At 44.8% G+C, this 25,914-nt stretch overlaps 1 protein-coding gene across 1 annotated transcript; it reads left to right on the top strand.

The window, feature by feature from the left end:
* Nucleotides 1-6,922: 6,922 nt before the first annotated feature.
* LOC124123159 (chitin-binding domain protein cbd-1-like) lies at nt 6,923-18,942 on the top strand. Its single transcript, XM_046486428.2, has 4 exons — nt 6,923-6,938; nt 11,652-11,739; nt 13,945-14,218; nt 18,147-18,942. The coding sequence occupies exons 2-4, from the start codon at nt 11,664-11,666 to the stop codon at nt 18,610-18,612; spliced, it is 816 nt and encodes a 271-aa protein (XP_046342384.1). The 5' UTR covers nt 6,923-6,938; nt 11,652-11,663; the 3' UTR covers nt 18,613-18,942.
* The last annotated feature ends 6,972 nt before the right edge of the window (nt 18,943-25,914 follow it).

Here is a 25,914-nt window from a genome sequence, read left to right on the forward strand (position 1 = left end):
ACGAGAACGAGAGATGTTTACAAACACTTTATTAAACCAAACAAGATAGTCACACGAATCAAATTCGGTTTGCATTCTATGTAAGTTATGCATAGAGCTTCTACAGACATTATATATAATCGAGCTAGATCTATAAATCGATTTACAATGTACGACTACCGATCAATAGAGCGAGGGTCCCCTTGTGCGTGACGCACCCGACCACTTTCGCAACTTTCAATTTGATTTAACATAAAAGGATAAGCGTGGTGAAATGAAGTCTGTTTAAACTATCTGGACAGATATCGAGACTTACTTGGGATGATCCGGTTGTGCCATCGGTGTCCCCTTTGAAGCGTGTTTTGTGGCGCTGTTTCGGGAGGTGTTGTTCATGAATGAACATACACGACAGCACGACCAGATCACTTAAAGTTAACAGTTCCGATACAAATCATTCGAAAACTCCGTGGAAGTGTGCATGACTTCTGATTTTGTGGCCCCAAACATCCCAAATGTGAATAATAACATTCTAGCGTAAAATGCTGTGAGTGGATCGCGGTTGTCTTTTCTTATTCCGGTGGCGACCTTGCCCTTCGATCGTTCGAAGCTGTCACTGACATGCAAGCAGATTTGATTTTGTTGATTTTCACGTCTACAGTATATAGGGTGGTACAGTTAACATGAATGTCTTTGGCGAACAGTCTGATTTCCCTCTTCCAAAATGGTACGAACATAATATAAATTCAGCTGATAGATCAAGGAAACCGGACCATTTTGATTGCACAGCCGGGACCCCGGCAGCGCGAGTGACCGACTGTTGGTCCGATATTCAAAGCGCGGCGCTAATGTGACATTTCAAATGTTCTTATCGGTGTCCTGCGTACTAACAACATAACGCTTGAATTACCATAAGTTGAAGAATTTCTTCCTAAAGGATCTTGAGCGTCGGTGCTGTTTTGTTTGCAAACAGAACAGCAGGCACATGTTGTTAATGCTTATGCATAAACATGTCAACAATGCCCATGTTTGGTCATATATCAATATTCATGCGCAACCAGATTTTGCAACCGGTTTCAGTTTGGTCTGTCAACGAACGAAAGTTGTTATGTATTTACACTTAATAAACTTACACGAAACTCGTGAACTTTCTATGGTATCTGACCTCGCTTTCGCTCGGTCAGATACCATTGAAAGTCCACTCGTTTCGTAAAAATGGTATCTAACAAGAATGAGTGTAGTATTCTCTATTTATGACTCATACAATACTGCCGTGAGGACCCCCCACATATCTCTGACAATGTGGAGCCTACTCGAAATTATTTTTTCTGTCATCTAAAATGCATGTGATATAATCTGGCATACGGCCAAGTTTACCCATATCGTGGAGATCTTTTATGATACCGTATGTCCATCACAGACTTTTTCCAAATAACAAAAGATTGACACAGCATGCTTGTTAACAAAACCATTCCGTACAAGGGCGCTCCTCTGGTGTCCAAACCACACTTGCAGGTCAACGACCCCCATATATACGGCCAAGTAACAATGATTGATACAGCATGCTTGTACATGTTAACAAAAGCATTCCGTACAAGGGCGCTCCTCTGGTGTCTAAACAACACTTGCAGGTCAACGACCCCCATATATACGGGCAAGTAACAATGATTGATACAGCATGCTTGTTAACAAAAGCATTCCGTACAAGGGCGCTCCTCTGGTGTCTAAACCACACTGGAGGTCTGTGATCAGATATCTATCTTCTACAAAGCGTGTGATATAATCTGGCATACGGCCAAATAACAAAAGATTGACACAGCATGCTTGTTAACAAAACCATTCCGTACAAGGGTGCTCCTTTGGTGTCTAAACCACACTGGAGGTCTGTGATCAGATATCTATCTTCTACAAAGCGTGTGATATAATCTGGCATACGGCCAAGTAACAATGATTGGCACAGCATGCTTGTTAACAAAAGCATTCCGTACAAGGGTGCTCCTCTGGTGTCCAAACCACACTGGAGGTCTGTGATCAGATATCTATCTTCTACAAAGCGTGTGATATAATCTGGCATACGGCCAAGTAACAATGATTGACACAGCATGCTTGTTAACAAAACCATTTCGTACAAGGGTGCTCCTCTGGTGTCCAAACCACACTGGAGGTCTGTGATCAGATATCTATCTTCTACAAAGCGTGTGATATAATCTGGCATACGGCCAAGTAACAATGATTGACACAGCATGCTTGTTAACAAAACCATTCCGTACAAGGGTGCTCCTCTGGTGTCCAAACCACACTGGAGGTCTGTGATCAGATATCTATCTTCTACAAAGCGTGTGATATAATCTGGCATACGGCCAAGTAACAATGATTGACACAGCATGCTTGTTAACAAAACCATTTCGTACAAGGGTGCTCCTCTGGTGTCTAAACCACACTGGAGGTCTGTGATCAGATATCTATCTTCTACAAAGCGTGTGATATAATCTGGCATACGGCCAAGTAACAATGTTTGACACAGCTTGCTTGTCAACAAAACCATTCCGTACAAGGGTGCTCCTCTGGTGTCTAAACCACACTGGAGGTCTGTGATCAGATATCTATCTTCTACAAAGCGTGTGATATAATCTGGCATACGGCCAAGTAACAATGTTTGACACAGCTTGCTTGTTAACAAAACCATTCCGTACAAGGGTGCTCCTCTGGTGTCTAAACCACACTGGAGGTCTGTGATCAGATATCTATCTTCTACAAAGCGTGTGATATAATCTGGCATACGGCCAAATAACAAAAGATTGACACAGCATGCTTGTTAACAAAACCATTCCGTACACGGGCGCTCCTCTGGTGTCTAAACCACACTGGAGGTCTGTGATCAGATAACTATCTTCTACAAAGCGTGTGATATAATCTGGCATACGGCCAAATAACAAAGATTGACACAGCATGCTTGTTAACAAAAGCATTCCGTACAAGGGTGCTCCTCTGGTGTCCAAACCACACTGGAGGTCTGTGATCAGATATCTATCTTCTACAAAGCGTGTGATATAATCTGGCATACGGCCAAGTAACAATGATTGACACAGCATGCTTGTTAACAAAACCAGTCCGTACAAGGGCGCTCCTCTGGTGTCCAAACCACACTGGAGGTCTGTGATCAGATAACTATCTTCTACAAAGCGTGTGATATAATCTGGCATACGGCCAAGTAACAAAGATTGACACAGCATGCTTGTTAACAAAACCATTCCGTACAAGGGCGCTCCTCTGGTGTCCAAACCACACTGGAGGTCTGTGATCAGATAACTGAAACCACACAAGACGTTCCATAGTTTTACAGATGCATCTTGTCAGGGCAATAGGTTGGTAATTAGAAGGATCGGTGTGATCGTTACCTGGTTTAGGCATAGGTATTAGTGAGTGAGTGAGTGAGTGAGTGAGTTGGGTTTAACGCCGCTTTTAACAGTATTCCAGTTATATCATGGCGTGTCAGCTTAATGTGGGAGGAAAGCCCGAAGTGATGCAAGTCTCAGACGTTTACCACTTCGGTGAAACCCACAAGCACGGGTATGGTGTTGACAAACCTAGAAACATAATCGGGGCGAACCAGGATTCGAACCCACAATCATAGGATTCTGGCGTGGCCAAGGGACGCAACTCTGCACAGGGGGATATAAGAATGGGTGTTGTCCTCCCGTTCTAATATCAGTCCGTCACGTTTCGTTGTCTCCGGAGAACTAAAACAAAAATTGGCCCAGAGACTGGTCTGGTGGTGAACTGATGTCTTTTGATTGTTTGGATTTTTAAACAAAAATTCTTTCGAGTTTCCAGGTCAACGACTTTGACTTAGACAGAATATGGCGGTAGTGCCCGAAACAGATCTTAAGAAAATCTTGCAGTATTTCTTCACCAAACTTGGCATATAGACTGGTTTAGTGGTACACTGGTACCTTTTAATAGTTTGCGGGGTTTTTTAAAGATATTTTTCGATGTTTCCACAACAACGACTTTGACTGAAAATGGCGGTAGTCCTTGTTTCCGGAGCAGGTCTTGAAAACCGTACAATATTTCTTGCCTTTATTATTATTGTTTTTCACCCTCTTGGTTCCCCACCCACTATGGAGTACAAGGTCAATGTCATAACCCTTGGGCCTCCACAGGCAACACCAAGTATACCAAGGGGGTCTACATACTCAAGACTCCAGGGAAACATAGCGATGTTCCAGTAATTGCTGATTTGATCATTTGTAATAATAGAAGTTTCAAATGTCTACACGTATAGGAATTAATTAAAATTGACAATTTAAATAGCATGAAGAATAGCTAATGACCAGCAAAATTAGGCAAATGAAATTAAAGGCACAGGGCTTAGCATGACCAGATGGTTCATAGGACCGGGCCCGTCCTACCATCCGTCTGGACAAAGCTAGGGTAAAAGTGTCTGTAACACTATGGCCCCAATAACATGGATCTTCACGGGTCCTGGGGTAGAATGTGTGCCAGCACCCTATTCCTGGTCGTAAAAGGGGACCAAATTGGGCAACCTGGGGGTGGGGACGGGAGTGGTGGTGGGGTCTGTTGGTTGAGGAAGCCGGATCTAGCAATAGTGTTCCTGACTCTTTGACTCTAACTTTTGTCCAGACGGATGGTAGGATGGCGAATATTCCATGGTTAAGAATAATATGAGTCCAAACATTGTCAGAGTAATTTCTGAGGATTATACAGTACAAATATCGTCAGAGCAATTTCTGAGGATTTTATACAAGTACTCTTTGTAGACTTCAAACACATTTATACTGACGCCTCAAAGGATTGTTCCATGGTTCGTACTATTGGTGCGTTCTGGATCCCATGTCCGAATTGAAGTGTTCAGGGCTCATGATTACATATTGGTATTTGCAGCAGAACTTAAAGCAATTCTACAAGCATTGACACGGATGGGAAAATATGAACATAAAGTAAATTGTCCTGATTCAGGATGAGGTTGATAATTCAGAATTCAGACCTTGCCAAACAGATTTCGAATGTCCATTGTGAAGTCGGCAACGTTTGAGGGATGTTGGTTCTACTGGACGACAAATCCACCGTTGTAAGAGACGCGATGACAGCGTTATGACTGGGCCTTCGTCTTGGTCACTGTGGGGGGCACGGGTGGCCCAGTCGTCTTCGGCGCCGCGATTCGCTGTGCAGAGTTGCGTACCTTGGGCACGCAAGAATCCTATGATTGTAGGTTCGAATCCCGGTTCGCCCCAATTATGTTTCTAGGTTTGTCAGCACCATACCCGTGCTCGTGGGTTTCACCGAAGTGGTAAACGTCTGAGACCTGCATCACTTCGGGCTTTCCTCCCACATTAAGCTGACACGCCATGACATAACTGTAATAATGTTAAAAGCGGCGTTAAAACTCACTCACTCACTTTGTCAATGTGCACTAGACGCCTACACAAGTGTTGATGATGATGAGGTATTCCCTGTGTGACCAATACAGTGAACATACGCCTGAAACAATTCAACATCACCTGTTCGAATGTTCTCGTTATGGCAACATAAGACAAAATCTTAGAAGTGCGGTGCTCGGGAAAAGTGAAACATTTTCCCTTGCTGCGATATTGGGCCCCAGCTATGGCTTAATTCAAAGTGCAATTTTACAGTATGTGACTGAGTTAGTCTAATAATATGTCGCAGAACTAAACATAAACCAAACAAAGGTATCGTTTATAAATCTTTTTAACATTTCTATTTCCGTTAGAATGTTTGCTCTTTTATTGAACGAGAATCAGCTTTTTTTCTAAACGCTATTGTTTCTGCTTGATGTTTTAATTTATTTCATAAAGCAGAGGGTCCTGTCATTTCATCGGAGTAGTGTGTACAATGCCATACATTTAATACATGATAAATTAATCACTTTGGTGCAGTAGATCTACTTATAGTTATGACTGTTACACTTGATGTGTTGGGCGCAAATATACTTTATTTCTGGTCCAAATCACCCTTATGCTATGCTATGCGGCGTTAAACCCAACTCACTCACTCACTCACCCTTATGCTGCAACGCCGTGGTATTACTGGAATACTGTTACAAGCGGCGTTAAACCCAACTCACTCACTCACTCACCCTTATGCTACAACGCCGTGGTATTACTGGAATACTGTTACAAGCGGCGTTAAACCCAACTCACTCACTCACTCACCCTTATGCTACAACGCCGTGATATTACTGGAATACTGTTACAAGCGGCGTTAAACCCAACTCACTCACTCACTCACTCACCCTTATGCTACACCACCACCTACACCGATTGATCGCCGCGATAAACGGTATGTGTGACACTCGTTGTATATGTAGTTACTTCACTGTCTAAAACAGGTTTCATTTGGCCAATAACGGACTAATAACTGACATTCTGACGTAAATATATATTAATGCGCACATTCCAAGTAAAGGTTTTAGTACCGTTTACAAGAGATGAAAACATCTTTATCAAAGACTGAAATTAAAAATAACATGATTTGATAAAGAGCTTATCACGCTTGTGTGTTTTGGAATGGTAAATATCCTGTATTGGGAAAAAGCGCAATGTACTTTCAACGTTTATTCGTAATAGAGAATATTTACCCTGGTATCTACAATCCATAGACTCTATTTTTCTTCCCACAGACAAGACAGATGCACAGATATGCAAAGAAGACACAATAAACTCTCCCATTAGTCAGTGCAAACCCCTTTGGGAGATTGCTGTCTATATTTGACCTCCAAATGTGTCATTACACAGCATTTCGAAACCCTTCCGGGAGGTGAAAATTTAAATCATACAAAACCAAAGAACACTGATGACTATCTCCGGAGAAGGAAACAGTGATGAGGTTTTTAATTCAGATAAGATCTGCCGGACATGTGTGTATATAAGTAAGGATTTGTTTGTCATCTCTACAGCAGGAGCCGTCTTGTCAAGGAGCAGGTGAGTTGGATCAAGGCGCTGGTACGTAAGAGCTTGTTTGTTTGTTTGTTGTTTAACACCGCACTCAGCAATATTCCATTTTTATGACGACGCTCTGTAAATCTGGATCAGACAACCCAGTGGTTAACATTATCAACAGTGATCTACGTAACTAGGATACGATGACATGCGTCAACAAGTCATCGAGCCTGTCCACCCGATCCCATTAGTCGCCTCTTACGACAAGCATAGTTGTCTGGTACGTTAGTGTGACTATTGTGGGTTTTTTATATATGCTGAACAAGTTAGGGATCATGAAATATTTGGGGATACTTTTATGAAATGTCTTCAATACTGAAAAAAACATCCCCCAAAATAATCATGATCTCTTAAAAATCTGTTTTCAATATAATTACATTAAAAACTATTGTATTCTCGGCCTCTTTTGCCATAGTATTGCGATCGTATGTGCTGTATAGTTCTTTGTCATAGGAATGTTGATTTTCTTGAATAATTGAAACCATTTGCGTCGTGCAAGGAATAGTTTCTGTCAGGGAGCGGAATGTCTGTGACTTCTTTGATAAACATTTACAAGTTGGAGTACTAAGTAAGGATAAGAATTTATGGATGAACAACTTCTTTATTACAATTAAGAGCGACGTTTCGGTGTAGGTTCTAACGTCGCTCTTAATTGTAATAAAGAAGTTGTTAATCCATAAATTCTTATCCTTACTTGGAAGGTCGGTGGTTCGATCACTGGCCGCGTCATGCCAAGAGACTTTAAAAATGGTACCTGCTGTTACTGTGTCTGGTGTCCGACGTTGTATGGATAAAAGAAGGCAGGTCTGAGTGTTGTATCCGTGTTGCGTCAGGTGGGCTAGCACTATAAGCCGGCATCAGTCTGGACTAGTATATGCAGCCACACACACACGGGCTGCTCGTCGCTACATGAAGCTATCTTAAACGCACGATTAAACCCCATTTCACCTCACTTTTCCATTGCCTCACCTCACCTCAAATCACATAACATTACCTCACATCACCTCACCTCACCTCACCTCACATAACATTACCTCTCCTCACCTCACCTCACCTCACCTCACATCACCTCACATCACATAACCTCACCTCACCTCACCTCACCTCACCTCACCTCACCTCACCTCACCTCACCTCACCTCACCCCACCTCACCTCACCTCACCTCACCTCACCTCACATTACCTCACTCACTTCACCTTACCTCATCTCACATCACATAACATTACCTCACCTCACCTCACATAACATCACCTCACTTCGCCCCACCTAACATCACATAACATCACCTCACCTCACCTCACATAACATCACATAACATCACCTCGCCCTCACATAACCTCACATAACCTCACCTCACCTCACGGCACGGCACGGCACGTCACTTCACGTCATCTCACGTCACCTTACCAACCTTCTTCTCAACAAGTTCTTTATAACAATCGTTTTGGTGTAGCCTCTGAACTGTTATCAAGCATGGTAATTGTAGCAATTTGATAACTTCGGTATATTGCAAAGGCCGTCATTGGAGACATTACGACAATTAATGATCTGTATTTCCCTCTTCCCATACCCTTGTGCAAACTGTCGTTATTCTAGCGTAAAAGTGATTTCCACTATTGATGTTTCATCTTTCCAACGTTGTACGGCTACAGGATCATAGGCATACATACATGTATCTGGAGAAAAATTCGACGGTTCAATTATTCGTTACTCCCAAACTTCGAGCCGAGAATACCCTCTAAGTCCTGCGGACCACGCGATAAGAACAACAATCTTCACATCTTCATTTAACAGTGATATCATTATCTAGATTCACTTGATTGTGATTTAACGACTACGTACCTTTCACGAATAGCAGGCACGGGAAGCCCGGTCGTCGCTAAGCAGAGTTGCTTCCCTTAGTCACGCTAATGACCTATGATCGTGGGTTCGAATTGCCGAGGTGCCTCCCTTTGGCGTACCAGGATCCAATGATTGAGATGTTTTAGTCCAGATTCGCACAGATTATGATTTTTGTAAGTACGTCCCCTTGGTTTTGATCTAAGTGCATCACATCGAGACCTGCATCGCCTCTGGCTTGCCTCACTTATTATGATGACACGCAGTGATAGGAATTGTATTTTTCCTTGGCGGTACAAAACACTTAGTTCATATTTGCTAAGTCATGAAACCAGCAGGGACCAGGGTGAGGCGGTCCGTAGTTGGAATCCCACTCGTGCTTCGGACCTTCAGCATCCACACTACATGGAGAATATCCCCATGTGTCTTTTAATATCAAATATATCTACACGAGTCAATATAAGTTTAAAACACCGAGGCTTGTCGAGGAGTTTTAAACTTATACGAGTGTTGGTATATTTGATATCACAAGACAGAAGGGTGAGATTTTGTTTATCATCTGACATCATTCTTCCAACTTTTTCAGTTTGTAGACAGTAATAAGCAGTGTCTTAGTGTAAAAATATACTGCTAACAGCTTAATTAGCAGAGCCATTAGTGATGTCATTTGATTGTGACGTCATGGTAACCTGCAAAGCATTGTGAAACAATTTCATTGGAGCGAATTTTACAATGTAGATATCGTTTAAGCTCACCCAAGCAGTATCTCCTGTTAGAGTTTTGGATAATAAAGCTGATTTACAGGTTCTTCTTAGAACTTTTATTTTCTTCCGAAAATTGGATCATAACGTTAATAGTGTTCAATTTAGATATTGCTTCCTACACATTACTCATGCATCACAGAACAAAACACATTCTAAACTTTATATGCTTTACGTTTTTTCTAACCTGCTAAATCTTTATTGACTTGCACGTGTCGTTCGTGGTGTGAGGAGTTTTACCAGCTGAATAAGAGACATAACGATGTGAAAACGAGCCTGAAGTCTCCTACACTCCACTGGTGATGCACGTAATGAATTGATCATTTCTAGATTTGTACAGTGACATTACAGAGTGGCTGGAGACACTAAATGTTTATTATGTAATTGAAAATTGAAAGAACTGTTGTTTAATTTGATTATGTCCAATTAACCATCACTCATTCCGGCAACAAAAAGTAATCAGTAAGTGGGTAAAAGTGGGTAAGAATGAATTGGTGCAGGGGCGACTGGGGTAGAAAATGAATTGGTGCAGGGGCGACTGGGGTAGAAAATGAATTGGTGCAGGGGCGACTGGGGTAGAAAGTGAATCGGTGCAGGGGCGACTGGGGTAGAAAATGAATTGGTGCAGGGGCGACTGGGGTAGAAAGTGAATCGGTGAAGGGGCGACTGGGGTAGAAAATGAATTGGTGCAGGGGCGACTGGGGTAGAAAGTGAATCGGTGAAGGGGCGACTGGGGTAGAAAATGAATCGGTGCAGGGGCGACTGGGGTAGAAAATGAATTAGTGCAGGGGCGACTGGGGTAGAAAATGAATCGGTGCAGGGGCGACTGGGGTAGAAAATGAATTGGTGCAGGGGCGACTGGGGTAGAAAATGAATTGGTGCAGGGGCGACTGGGGTAGAAAATGAATTGGTGCAGGGACGACTGGGGTAGAACATGAATTGGTGCAGGGACGACTGGGGTAGAAAATGAATTAACAACCACGTGCCCCCTACCATGTTTGAAATTTGTGCTGAAAAAAGCAAATGCATTGATTTTCAAAGTTCAGATGGTTAGTATGCCCAATAGCAGTTGTTTATTATGCTATTATGAGTTTTTAGTTTTTAAGTTTCAGATCAAATGATACTTTTTTAAATAAAACCATGTAAAAATATTCTTTGAATGCTAAATGGCGGTACAGATTATTTTGAGGATATAATTTTGATAAAATTCAGATATTTTCAAATGAAAATGAAACATGTGATAAAATCAACTGAGACTTATAGTTGTTTTTGCCCCTCAGTAGATCTGTGGCGCACTTTCAGCTCGAAGTGCGAACATCGTTACTTTTGACGTGATAGGAAGTGACGGCACAACAAATACTATGACATCATGACGACCTTAAGAGACAGCGAATGGACAATCAGTTTGCTAACGATTATGATAAAGAAAACTCGAAACACCTAATCCGAGACATTGCCAAACAATCAAGGACTCATTCTCTGTTCGTACAATGCCAGGGAACAGGGTTGTTTTCTTGCTCAAATGTTGGTTGATCAGGGTTGCAACATCCAAGGCCAACGCAAAGCTTTCAAAATGTTTTTTTATGGTAGACATGACCTTTTCCGCAAATAATTGCCTTGCCCTTGCGTGTGATATTACGTGTGCCACCACTGGGGCAGGATATGCTCCCCTTTTCGCGAACACCTGATGTCATAACGTTTTTAAAGTGATTCATAAACAGTTGGTTGGTTTGTTGATTAACGCCGCTCTCAGCAATATTCCAAGTATATGACGGATGTCTGTAAATAATCGAGTCTGGCCATACAATTCAGTGATTGACATCATGAGCATTGATCCACGCAATTGGGATACGATGACATGCATCAACCAAGTCAGGGAGCCTGACCGCCCTACCCCGTTAGTCGCCTCATAAGACAAGCATAGTTACCTTTTACAGCAAGCATGGGTTGCTGAAGACCTTTTCTGACCCGGATAGTCGGATTCGAGCAATGGGGTTTGCTTTTGGCAGAGATTTCTAATAACTGTGGAACATTTTTGTTGCTTTTAGCTGTTAGGGCAATTTTGCAATAACACAATGTGACATATGTTGCAGATATCGGACAAAATGGACTACCTTTACACGTTGATGGCACTGGCTATGGTCAGTGTGAGCGTTCATGGCTTCAGCTTGGAAGGAAATGGTACGTACTGACCTTCGCCAACACACCTATTACTATTCCAACACTCCTATTAAGGAACAAACACTCCTATTAAGGAAAAACAACAACAAATACTTAGTATCTTATTAATAGTGTTTCATCACTTAAAAAAAACAACTTATACATTTCAGTACCTTCCATCAATAAATCATATTTTTAAAAATATAAATAAAACAACGCCGTCCTCTATGAAATGTTAACTTTGATGCACATACATAACACGGGGCACGGGTGAACCAGTCGTCTCAGGCACCGCACTTCGCAGAGTAGAGTTGCGTCCCTTGGACACGCCAGAAACGTATGATCGTTGGTTCGAGTTCGTTGTGTCTAGGTTTGTAAGCAAACCCGTGCTCGTGGGTTTCATCAAGTGATAAACGCCTGAGACCTGCATCACTTCGGGCATTCCTCTCACGTCAAGCTTATTCACTCACACCCGTGCATAACAAAGCATTTTTTAAAAGATAATCCGAAGAAAACAGACTGCTTTATTGTAAACCCTTTGTCGCGAAAATCGTTCAAACTAACAGCGTTTACTGATTATACACTTAGGCAGGAGGTATTTTACGGCAAAGCAATTTTCATCCTATAATCCTCGGATGTGAGGTTAGCATGAACGACACCATACATTTTTTAGTTGCGTGATAGACCACCACAATATTACTGCACGCCAATCAACACGACCCTCCTTCAGAACGCTTACCTACGTTCACAGTGAGGTGGTATACTCGTCTTCCATCATCAGCCAGATCTGTCAGGTGCAAGCACGTCTCCATAGACGTGCCTCGTGCTGCCTGCACCATTGTAACCGTAGTCGGAGTCAGAGTCGTGATGAACGTCAGAATAAGAAACCACATATCACAGTTTACATGAAATACGCATGTAGCACTCACTGCTATGAACCAATCTCATTAAAATCAGATCTTAGTTCTCGCTGTCGCTAAACAAAGATTTCAGGACATCCCATTACGGGTCACGTTAGAACTACCTTTAATCCGACCAATCAAAGCGTCGCTTACCAGATCAGTCGTGACAGTCGGAATTTTTTTTCTAATTATGCAACCTGGAAAACTTTAACACGGGGTATTCCGAACGACAGTAACGGTTCGTACCACTGATTCCGTCAAAATCATCGTCTTTCTCTCGCTTCCGTGGGATAAAATATTTGAACGGAATAGGCGTTGCACAGTACACGGGAAGCACTGCTATACCATCGCAACCATACATTAGACATCCTGGAATGTTTGTTTGTTCAGTTTTCATAATTTTAATCGAGAACATATTTTTCAAGCGTTGTCTGAAATGGAAGTCGCCAGGTTGAAACGTTTGCCTTAAGGCTCGAGAAAGCTGCTCTCTAACTGGCTGATGTCGACTTCTTGTTAGTAATTTCAATGGTCAGTCGAAGTTCGTTCGAAAGGTCGTTCTGTCGTGACCCGTAATGGGATGTTCTTAGATCTTTGTTTAGCGGCAGCGAGAACTCAGATCGGATTTTAATGAGATTGTGCTATGAACTGAACTACCCTCTGGTATGTTGGGCCGATGTTTCATTGACTAAAAGACTCGAGTTTTGACTTTGAAATGTTATAATAGAATAATATTAAGTGGCCGACCATTTGACCATAGATCGGTGGCAAGCTCCTGCACAGCGCGTGACACCTTCGTTGCACTCTCGGTAGCATTGCTGCCACCAGTGTGGGCGGGGCCATTACAAGAATCGTGAAATGTGCCCTCTAAACCCAAATGTAGTAACGTTAATACTTTTGTTTATGTCTTTCGGAATGTCATCGTAGTTGTTTTTGAAAAGGTTCACGACTGACCATATTTCCCATATGAATTTAACTTTGTGTTTGTTTGATCTGTTGGTCCGAGATTGCAGACGAACGGAAAATGACTTAACCTCCCCCTTACATTCTTACTATTCCAATTACATGATAGTTGTAATGAATTTAAATAGATAAACAGAGAAAATAATTTAGCAGGAGTAAGAGTATTCGGCGCCACGGCAGTCATAACGGTCAGTAGGTTGCGAGTTCAACTCCAAGCATGGTTGTGGCCACACATCACGGAGCGGAGTTCTGACAAGTGGCAGTGATAGTATAGAGAGCGCCGCGAACGGGCTGTCGCTGTGAGGAGCTTGGGATCGGTGTTTATTTGACCGCGAACTAATTTGATACCTTCAACTGTTTTCAGCAGTCCTCTCTCGAGAGAAGAGGCAGACTGGAGCATCTTGCATCAGCAGTTGTAGGGGGCTTCCCAACGGGGACTACCAGTCATGTGTGTCGTGTCGGTTTTATGCAACGTGTGACAACGGGCTGCTGCGGGACCGCCGAGAGTGCCCCCCGCGTCAGATCTGGGATGACAACCTCAAACAGTGCGAGTTCAATAGTCCGACCTGTACACTACCTACCAGCATGACCACGACCAGTGCCACGACGACTAGCGCCACCACCACAATCCCAACAAGGTGAGTGTAACATGGGGAGGTAACACATGACCAAAAGCCGGATTTTTCACCAATGAATCAAACGCAAATACAATAAGAAATAATGACCGGAATTGCATACGATATCCTGATATGAACTAATTTTAGGTATTTACTATACAGCTACACCTTTGAAACATATGATCAGCCTTTATTGCCCATTTGCATGAACTAACTCTATGACCGGATTTTCATATGGACCTCGGTTTAAACGTCCATTTCCAAACATGAATAAATTTGGGGAATACTGTTATTTCGTCTTGTGTTTGGTTGCTTTTCTTAAGTGTTTATATCAAACCAAACGTTCTTCGTTGAATTTTTAACAGGCCATTGTGACCGGACGCGATGTTATTGTCATGTACCAAAGAATATTCGTGTTATTACATGAGTGTTTCCGACCCGTGAAGATTCCGGGGTAGAATTCCGGGGTCTTCAGCAACCCATGCTTGCCGTAAAAGGTGACTTTGCTTGTCGTAAAAGGCGACTAACGGGATCGGGTGGTCAGGCTCGCTGACTTGGTTGATGCATGTCATCGATCCCAATTGCGTGGATCGATGCTCATGATGTCAATCACTGGATTGTCTGGTCCAGGCTCGATTATTTACAGACCGCCGTCGAATATAGCTGGAATATTGCTGAGTGCGGCGTTCAACAATAAACCAAACCAAACCAAAAACATGAATGTTTCCAATGATAAGTGATCAGGCGAAAACGTATATTGCTCCATTTGTACACATGCGCCCCGGTGATCTGTGAGGCCGGTGTTTTGTTTCTTTTCGGTACCAGGATCCGCTTGCCCTGAGTTCGAACCAAGATTCGTCCTATTTCGTTTGACAGCAGTCCACCTTTTCCCGCTGGTTTCACCAAAGTGTTACACGATGTTCGTCAATATGGACTTCCTCCCTTACTGGTTGTGTGTTGTGTTGTGCCATAAACTTAAATTGCCCAGCTGCATGACATCGGCCTGTTAATAATCGTGCCTGGATATGTATGCCAGTGGTCGATAGAATGACCAACAATCGTCGACGTCGGGATGTGGCGACCTGTCGTCCATCGTACAATGAACTCTGCTTTATGCAGAAATTTCTATTGGATATGGAAAGGGTTTTGTCGCTTTATTTTTATGTACAGATTAATTTTTTTTTAAATGCATCAAAGAGGGTTTGGGTGATCCTGGCACAGTCAGCGTGGTAAGGCTCGTGATACGCTCAGGGACCTCGCCCCCTCTACACGCAGCCCAGACAGCGAATGGGACTTCTCCCAGGAAGCGCTGCCCAGTCAAACCCACCCAGAACTTTTCGAAAAATGTGAAGACTCCCCATCACTGCAGCCTTCCTCATTACCCAGATTGTCAGAAGGGCTGTAGTCCTGGTAGCAAACCCGGGTACTCTCCCAGTCAACAAATGGAGAGGTACCAAACCTAAGGCACAGAGAACAATGGGGAGGCAGACAACTTGGAACTTGGGATGCAAACCTGACATTTCGAAAGCGAGGTCTGCATATTTGCTATGTTTTTTCCTGAATCTTGTCAATCACACTGGTGTTAAAATGGACAGCAAATTCAATAATACAAATGATTTCATTGGATTTATCAAAAAGGACAAGATCAGGTTTGTTGGCCCGGATACGTCTGAGACTGTATACGGGCCTATTTCCCCAAAAATGTGTATTTATCATTTTCCATGACGCCCTCTACATATTCTGGATCGTACCATGGATTTATCTCTGTGTCAAATCCACAAGCATGGCGAAGGCGGTAATAAAATGACCGAGCCACTCCATGATGTTGCTTGGATATTTTTGAAAGTTGTCGATCAGTAGCGAAAAGAAACTCCTTTGACCGCTATGCCTCCCCTGAAAAGTCCATCGGGGAGAAAGCTTTCAACCAGCATAAATGTGAAAATGTAATTATTTTGTGAACTGCCTTTTTTGCTGTTATATATACTGACAATATTGTAATCTTAATATATTTACATTTATTCCGCGAAGAGGCCACTGGTCCATTTACATTGATAGGATAATAGTGTTCTTTATAAGCATATGATACCAAGGGATATTCCGGCGGGGTTTCTCTGTGCATCTGTTTGCTATATATAGCGATGGATTTACTATGCTAGTTGTTGTTTCCTTGGCATTACACATATAGCTCTGGTTGCCTTGAACGCATTCTCTACCGCCACTTTCTTCACCTGAAGTAATGGACCGCCTCCGTGGTCTAGCGGAAGATCCGGGGTTCGATCCCAGTAGTGCCATACCAAAAGACGTTAAGAGATTGTACTTGTTGTTACCCTGTCTGACGCTCGGCATTAAGGGGCTAAAACAAGGCCTGGTCGGCTCGGAGGCAGTATACTGTGTCTGAGTGGGGTATTCGTGTTAACACACATCAATACGCACATACACAAACACGCGCGCGCGCGCCGCTATGTCAGTACAATAATCTTGGACGTGACTAGTACAAGCAGCCACACACACACACGCACGCACGCACGCACGCACGCACGCGCGCGTGCACAGACACACACACACACGCACACACGCACACACGCACGCACGCGTCGCTATGTCAGTGCAGTAATCTGGGACGCGACTAGTACAAGCAGCCACACACACACACACACGCACGCGCGCACACACACGCGCGCGCACGCAAGCACACACACACGCGCGCGCACGCACGCACGCACACACACACACGCACACACGCGTCGCTATGTCAGTGCATTAATCTGGGACGCGACTAGTACAAGCAGCCACACACACACACACACGCACGCACGCACGCACGCACGCACGCACGCACGCACGCACGCACGCACGCACGCACGCACGCACGCACGCACGCACGCACGCACGCACGCGTCGCTATGTCAGTGCATTAATCTGGGACGCGACTAGTACAAGCAGCCACACACACACATACACACACACACACACGCTCGCGCGCCTCGCCATGACAGTGCAACAATAATCTTGGACTGTATGTTCACGCACATTCGATGGATCAGCGACTTGACATTAACAATATCATCCCAGAAAATTCTCTATTTATCAAGTAGGGCGTAAGGATAATGAGAGAGTGAATGAGTGGGGTATTTACGGCGCTTTTAAAAATTTCCAGCAGGGAACACCACAATTGGGCTTCACACATTGTACCCATGTCGGGAATCGAACCCGGATCTTCGGCGTGACGCGCGAACGCTTCAACCACTGGTCTAACCGACCGCCCCGTGTAAGGAGAAAAAAATGGTGTTTGGATATCAGCATGCTTCATTCATGACAAGTCACTCGGCAGAGTGATTATTATTCCGCTTTCAGTCATTAAGTTTGCTTGTCCAGGTTCGATGAGGCTGCATAAAGAAGTTAAATGTTTTTCTGGCAATGTTTCTCAAAAGTGACGGTCGTCTTTTTTGTTTTTTTTATTGAAAACAAAAGTGATGAGGGACGAACACTTTTCATTTTGTCCACTCCCATCCCACCCCACCTGCAACCTGTAAACAATTGGGTGTTGACCAGACAATCCATTGACGCGATTTACTGAATTTCTTGAGTTAACCCATGCATCACAAGTTGTTCCCTATTGTCTTCCAGCCCAATGACTTCGTTAACCCATGCATCACAAGTTGTTCCCTATTGTCTTCCAGCCCAACGCCTTTCGTTAACCCATGCATCACAAGTTGTTCCCTATTGTCTTCCAGCCCAACGCCTTTCGTTAACCCATGCATCACAAGTTGTTCCCTATTGTCTTCCAGACCAACGCCTTTCGTTAACCCATGCATCACAAGTTGTTCCCTATTGTCTTCCAGCCCAACGCCCTTCGTTAACCCATGCATCACAAGTTGTTCCCTCTTGTCTTCCAGCCCAACGCCTTCGTTAACCCATGCATCACAAGTTGTTCCCTATTGTCTTCCAGCCCAACGCCTTTCGTTAACCCATGCATCACAAGTTGTTCGGGTCGAAGCACTGGAAACTACCAGTGGTGCCAGACATGTAAGAAATACCTCACATGCACCAGCAACAACATGTACGTCCGTGACTGCCCTCCCTTCTTAATGTGGGACAACAACAAACAACGCTGCGAGGAAACATCAACAACATGCGTAGAACCAACAACGACAACCAGTGCTACGACAACATCGGCTACAACGACTTCGGCGACCACTACCTCGCCGACTACTACCAGCCCGACGCCTTACGTGAACCCGTGTATAACCTCCTGTAGCGGACGGGTGGATGGGGACTACCAGTCTTGCGTATCTTGCAACGTGTATGCGACGTGTTTCCAGGGCCATTTGCGTGACAACCGTCCATGCCCCGCCGCCACAAGTTGGGATGACAACTTGAAGCAATGCACAGGCTTGTCAACTACGTGCTTCTAAAAACAATCAGCTCCGGATATAAGAAACCCATAGAACCCTGTAATTGTAATGTCTGAAATACATTCCATACAAAATGACTATCGAAATTGCAATTGATCCCTCAACTCGAAAAGTTATCACAATTTCGAGACAAGGGGAGTGAGTGCCTTTATACAACAATGGCGATACAAAGTGAAAGGTAATGCTCCATCGTGTAAAATCATGTATCGGGATAGTGGAGTTTGAGGTACAAAGCTTCAGATTAACAGATGATTGTTTAAACAGTTCTCTGGGTCCAACTTGACTATTGCCGAATATTTAATTTTTGACATAATACATCTGCAATTTGAATTTGAAAGTGTTTGTTTTTCATTGATCACGCCGACTGGTTCGATTCCCCACATGGACAAAATGTGTGAAGCCTATTTCTAGTATCCCTCGCCGTGAAGTAGCTGGAATGAAGCTAAAAGCGGTGTAAAACCAAACTCACTCACTCACCCACACTATATTGAGTTTGTAACAAATGTTTTTTTTGGGATAACACTTTCTTAGTAAAGTACAGATTCTAGTACTTTTGGGGGGGTTGAGTCCCGTACGGGACTAAGATAGTGTTATCCCAAATATAACATTTGTTACATTTGACTACTTTCTAAATGGCATTGTCTATTCATAGCTCATAGCCATGGGAGCCGTGCCAATTTACACTTGTCAGGGGGGTACTCAAAGTACGTGATCTGGACTACCAGTTGTCGGACTTTCATTTTGTGGAAGCCTCGGTGGCTGAGTGGGTTAGATCACTGACTTTGTGTGCTGGCGAATAGGTGCCTCACCCTCGCAGGTGTGGGTTCGAATCCCGTACGGAACTCAACCCCCCCTCCAAAAGTACTAGAATCTGTACTTTACTAAGAAAGTGTTATCCCAAATATAACATTTGTTACATTTGACCACTTTCTAAATGGCATTGTGTATTCACTTTATTGATTATCATATTTGGAATTCAGTGAGTGAATGTTGTTTTTACTCCACATTCAGCTAGACTGCGGATAAATTACCGTAAATAGTCAAGTCAAGGAACGGCAAACCAGTGGTTGAAAGCATGAACAACGATCAACGCTGTTGGGTGTGATGACACAGTTCGCTACTCCCCGCGACCACTGACCTAGTTGTTAATATGTAGCGTGCGACGCCGGGCACGATCGCCCACGGGGATAACAAACGCCCTGATGCCATTTACGTTAATTGTTTGATGTGAATCAGTTCGTGAAGGACGTGTGATTGACGTCATCAACAACGTCCTAGCTGCGTCGTTAAGAGGAAACAGTTCTAGGCACCGCCAGTGGATCCATCGCCCCGTGAACATCCGGGTTACAATAGGTCTTCAGCAACCCATGCTTGTCGTAAAAGGCGACTGTGCTTGTCGTTATTATATAAGAGGCGACCAAGGGTCTTAAGGCTCGTTGACTTGGTTAATGGCTGAATGTAACTGACGTTATGTGAATTTGGCGATCGGCTGATACACAATTGCAATCGTGTTATATAACAGTTGTAACATATGCAATCGTTTTATCTAATAATAAACATCCTAAATTATATTTCAAGAGCGTATTTATAGTTTTTGTTGCGTATTTGATACGCTAGGATTTGATTTGTCTGCGTATTTCAGTATATTTAATGCGTATTTTACACAAATACACAGCTTATCTCGTGCTCTGGAATATACTTTTTTTGTTTAATCAGATTGGTTCGAGATTGCAGACAAACATAAAATAAATAGCGTGGGTTCCTGTCTACTTAAACTAAATCGCGCTAAGCTTGCGTGGCGTACCAAGAGTAGAACCAAAATAATAAAATCACCCAACTTCCCCCTTAAATTCCTACTGTACCAATTATATGATAGTTGATACGTAATAGAATTCAAATTGACAAAGCAATAATAATTAGCTGAGGTAAGTGTATTCGGCGTCACAAGCGTCATCACTTGTTTGTAAACAAAATTGTCAGTCGGTTGCGAGTTGAACTCCAAGCATGGTTGTGGCCACCTATCACAGCGGGGAGCTTCTAGGGCCTGTATCGCTCACCTGGATATTTACGCAATCATGACAAAATATACATTCGCATTGCACATGTATATAATACTGCACATATTTCGTGTGTCAGCATTTAACATTTAATGGCAAATCTGACAGCATGAACGTGTATTTCTCTAGATACTAATGTAGCATAAAGATCTGAACTGTTTCCCAGACATGATCAAGGGTCTAAGTTTCCAGAGGCAAGGCTGGACCCCAGGGCGAATCCTATTGGCAAACATGTATTATTCTCGTCATAACAATCAACTGTATACAATGTATCTGACAGATAAACAGAAGGCTAGCAAATGTGCCTTCCTCTACTTCTACTCAGCAACTGTGCATATGGTTGGTTATACCCTGGGGATCTTAACTGTGTCCAGGTTATAAACTCTATTAGGACCCGCCCCGCCCCTCAGCCCCTGTGTGGGTGGAGGCTGGGTTATGGGCCGGAAGAGCGAAACTCAGTCATAATCAACTCTAAAATCTCTTCGCTTTCGAGAAGCTACAGTAGGACTGGTCACGCTACAGTAAACACGGGATATTGCTATACCGGGACTCTGAAATTACAAGAAAAACACAGAAATGCGTATACCGTAATTACAGTAGTAATTTATTAGATGCTGAAGTATAGTATAGTTGCACAAAAGTACTTTACATTTAACAAATTTAATAACTCTAATACTTTAATATTTCATAGATGTACATTATAATTTCTACATCAACAACAATAACTTATATCTTAAAATGTAATGGTATTATGGGAATTACATAAATACATTCTATAATAAACTCCAAGTGGATCAGGTCACCAACGTGATCTGTGTACTCAACGTCGCCGATGACGTTGACGAGATTGTCTTTCAGAGCCTGAAGACGGTTGTCAATCAGCCGGTATCTTCTCTTTCTGGGTGGTGCTGACCAGTGGACTCCAATTCGTTGAATGGCGACTTCTATGTTGGATTATTCTCTTTGAAATAGCGTAACGTCTTCAAAAATGTTCGGATGGCTCTTCCTGGCATTGTGGGCAGCGATTTCAAAGTCTAACTGGAAAGTTCTTGGATTGAAGTAACAATTCTGCTGTTGAGCCATTAGACGTAAATGTTCAAATGTCCTGGTGTACGTATCTTCGGACTTGTTCCGGAGCAGACAGTACACACGCGGGAACATGTGGCCTTGGACTTCAGCATGTAGTGTGAAGATCTGCTCAAACAGTCGTGTAGATCTGCTCAAACAGTCGTGAAGATCTGCTCAAACAGTCGTGTAGATCTGCTCAAACAGTCGTGTAGATCTGCTCAAACAGTCGTGAAGATCTGCTCAAACAGTCGTGTAGATCTGCTCAAACAGTCGTGTAGATCTGCTCAAACAGTCGTGTAGATCTGCTCAAACAGTCGTGTAGATCTGCTCAAACAATCGTGTAGATCTGCTCAAACAGTCGTGTAGATCTGCTCAAACAGTCGTGTAGATCTGCTCAAACAGTCGTGTAGATCTGCTCAAACAGTCGTGTAGATCTGCTCAAACAGTGTGTAGATCTGCTCAAACAGTCGTGTAGATCTGCTCAAACAGTCGTGTAGATCTGCTCAAACAGTCGTGTAGATCTGCTCAAACAGTCGTGTAGATCTGCTCAAACAGTCGTGTAGATCTGCTCAAACAGTCGTGTAGATTGCTCAAACAGTCGTGTAGATCTGCTCAAACAGTCGTGTAGATCTGCTCAAACAGTCGTGTAGATCTGCTCAAACAGTCGCGTAGATCTGCTCAAACAGTCATGGAGCCGAGGAGAAGGTGCCGTCACCAAACACTTCATCTGCTGCACACAGGTGCTCAATATTCTTGCTTGTGGTGAAGATGAGAATGTCTTTGTCGATGCGATGAAGGAAATGTTCTCCTGCTTCGGTCAATGTCCACTGTCCTTTAAGATCAATCTCAGGTCGGTCAGAATGGTCTTCAGGGATGCAAAGGAAGGAATTACTTGAAGCAGGTCGTCTGTCGAACTACGTCGTGGTGGCGGCGAAGTCTGGAAGTCTTCTCTCCTCTGTTTGAACAGCACGGGCGATAATCTAAACTACGGTAATCCGGTGTTTTAATAGTCATTACTCATTTCCCGCTTTCGTGGGACAAATACCCAAACTTGGGTTTTCGCTTTATTGATACTAGGGAAAAATGGATTTTCGCTAACCCGGCACGTCACCGGAGGGTGGGGGTGTGTGTGTGTGTGTGTGTGTGTGTGTGTGTGGGGGGGGGGGGGGGGGGGGGGGGGGGGGGGGGGTGGTGGTGTTGGGGGGTGGGGTGTTGGGGGGGGTGAATCAGCCCCTCAATTTCTATTTGTACAATTTTGTAAATTCCTCGTCACCTCAGTATAATTCTAACCAAATATGGTTGATGTCCACCTCTTAGTTCCAGAGTAGAAGTCGTTTGAAGCAATGACTCCAAATTACCCTTATTTGGCCCCGCCCCTCAGCCCATCTATTTGCACAATTTTGTATCTTCACCACCGGAGAATGCTTCTTAGCAAATATGGTTGATCTCTATCTCTTAGTTCCAGAGTAAAAGTCGTTTAAAGCAATGACTCCAAATTACCCTTTATTTGGTCCCGCCCCTCAGCCCCTCACACCACAGTGGGATGCTTCCGGTCAAATTTCGTTAGTTTGCCATTTGTGGTTCAGAAGACGTTTGATGACCCATCACTGAGTTGTGGGTCAGTGATGGGGAGGAGTGGTGGGTCAGTCATGGGGAGTGGTGGGTCAGTGATGAGGAGTGGTGGGTCAGTGATCATGAGTGGTGGGTCAGTGGTGGGGAGTGGTGGCTCAGTGAAGAGGAGTGGTGGGTCAGTGATGAGGAGTGGTGGGTAAGTGATGGGGAGTAATGGGTATGTGATGAGGAGTGGTGGGTCAGTGATGGAGACTGGTGGGTCTGTGATGGGGAGTGGTTGGCCAGTGATGGGGAGTTGTGGGTCACTGGTGTAGAGAGGTGGGTCAGTGGTGGGGAGTGGTGGGACAGTGATTAGGAATGGTGGGTCAGTGATAGGGAGTTGTTGGTCAGTGATTGGGAGTGGTGGGTCAGTGGTGGGGAGTGGTGGGTCAGTGGTGTGGTGTAGTGGGTCAGTGGTGGGTCAGGGATGGGGAGCGGTGGGTCAGTGGTGGGGAGTTGTGGGTCAGTGATGAGGAGTGGTGGGTCAGGGATGGCGAGTGGTGGGTCAGTGATTGGGATTGATGGGACAGTGGTGGGGAGTGGTGGGACAGTGATGAGGAATGGTGGGTCAGTGATAGGGAGTTGTTGGTCAGTGGTGGGGAGTGGTGGGTCAGTGGTGTAGAGTGGTGGTCAGTGATGGAGAGTGGTGAGTCAGTGATGGGGAGAGGCGGGTCAGTGATGAGAAGTGGTGGGTCAGTGATGGAGAGTGGTGGGTCAGTGATGGGGAGTTTTGGGTCAGTGATGGGGAGTGATGGGGAGTGGTGGGTCAGTGACGGGGAGTAATAGGTCAGTGATGGGGAGTAATGAGTCAGTGATGGGGAGTTGTGGGTCAGTGATGACGAGTGGTGGGTCAGTGATGGGGAGATGTGGGTCAGTGGTGTAAAGTGGTGGGTCAGTGGTGGAGAGCGGTGGGTCAACGGTGGGGAGTGGTGGGTCAGTGATGGAGAGTGGTGGGTCAGTGACGGGGAGTAATGGGTCAGCGATGGGGAGTAATGGGTCAGGGATTGGGAGTTGTGGGTCAGTGGTTGGGAATGGTGGTAAGTAATCAGGAGTGGTGGGTCAGTCATGGGGAGTTCTTGGTCAGTGATGGGGAGTGATGGGTAAGTAATGGGGAGTGGTGCGCCAGTGATGGGGAGTGGTGGGTCAGTGGTGGAGAGTGGTGAGTCAGTGATTGGGAGTTGTTGGTTAGTGATGGGCAGTGGTGGGTCAGTGGTTGGGAGTGGGAGGGTCAGTAATGAGGAGAGGTGGGTCAGTGATGAGGAGTGGTGGGTCAGTGGTGGAGAGTTGTGGGTCAGTGGTGGGGAGTGATGGGTCAGTGATGGAGTGTGGTCGGTCAGTGAGAGGGAGTGGTTGGTCAGAGATTGGGAGTTGTTGGTCAGTGATGGGCAGTGGTGGGTCAGTGGTTGGGAGTGGAGGGTCAGTAATGAGGAGAGGTGGTTCAGTGATGAGGAGTGCAGGGTCAGTGATGGGCAGTGGTGGGTTAGTGGTGGAGAGTTGTGGGTCAATGATGGGGAGTTGTGGGTCAGTGATGGGGAGCTGTGGGTCAGTGGTGTAGAGTGATGGGTTAGTGGTGGGGAGTGGTGGGTCAGTGATGAGGAGTGGTTGGTCAGTGATGGAGAGTGGTGGTCAGGGATGGGGAGTGGTGGGTCAGTGGTGGAGAGAGGTGGGTCAGTGATGGGGAGTTGTGGGTCAGTGATTGGGAGTGTTGGGTAAGTGATGGGGAGTGGGGATTCAGTTGTGGAGAGTGATGGGGAGGGAGTGGTGGGTCAGTGGCGGGTCAGTGGTGGAGAGTGATTGGAAGTGGAGGACAGTGATGAGGAGTGGTTGGTCAGTGGTGAGGAGTAATCGGTCAGTTATGGGGAGTAATGGGTCAGTGATGGGGAGTAATGGGTCAGTGATGGTGAGTATTGGGTCAGTGATGGGTTGTAATGGGTAAGTGATGGGGAGTTGTAGGTCAGAGGTGGGGAGTGGTGGTAAGTAATCAGGAGCGGAGGGTCAGTGATGGGGAGTTCTTGGTCAGTGATAGGGAGTGATGGGTAAGTGGTCGGGAGTAATGGGTCAGTGATGGGAAGTAATCGGTAAGCGATGGGGAGTTGTGGGTCAGAGGTGGGGAGTGGTGGGTCAGTGATGGGGAGTTGTGGGTCAGTGATGGGGAGTGATGGGTAAGTGGTGTAGAGTGATGGGTTAGTGATAAGGAGTGGTGGTCAGTGATGGGGAGTTGTGGGTCAGTGATGGGGAGTGGTGGGTCAGTGATGAGGAGAGGCGGGTCAGTGATGGGGAGTTGTGGGTCAGTGATGGGGAGTGATGGGTAAGTGATGGCGAGTGGTGGGTCAGTGGTGGAGAGTGGTGAGTCAGTGATGGGGAGTTGTGGGTCAGTGATGGGGAGTGGTGGGTCAGTGATGGGGAGAGGCGGGTCAGTGATGAGGAGTGGTGGGACAGTGATGGAGAGTGGTGGTCAGGGATGGGCAGTGGTGGGTCAGTGGTGGAGAGAGGTGGGTCAGTGATGGGGAGTTGTGGGTCACTGATGGGGAGTTGTGGGTCAGTGATGGGGAGTTGTGGGTCAGTG

This window comes from Haliotis rufescens, unplaced genomic scaffold, assembly GCF_023055435.1.
Source record: "Haliotis rufescens isolate VD_foot unplaced genomic scaffold, xgHalRufe1.0.p SCAF_24, whole genome shotgun sequence".
NCBI lineage: Eukaryota > Metazoa > Mollusca > Gastropoda > Lepetellida > Haliotidae > Haliotis > Haliotis rufescens.

Excerpts from the sequence above, each read along its gene's own strand:
- LOC124123159 (XM_046486428.2), top strand. The coding sequence starts at position 11,664 with ATGGACTACCTTTACACGTTGATGGCACTGGCTATGGTCAGTGTGAGC. Across the intron at positions 11,740-13,944 it reads CTTCAGCTTGGAAGGAAATG|CAGTCCTCTCTCGAGAGAAG; the intron begins GTACGTACTGAC and ends AACTGTTTTCAG. Across the intron at positions 14,219-18,146 it reads ACCACCACAATCCCAACAAG|CCCAACGCCTTTCGTTAACC; the intron begins GTGAGTGTAACA and ends ATTGTCTTCCAG.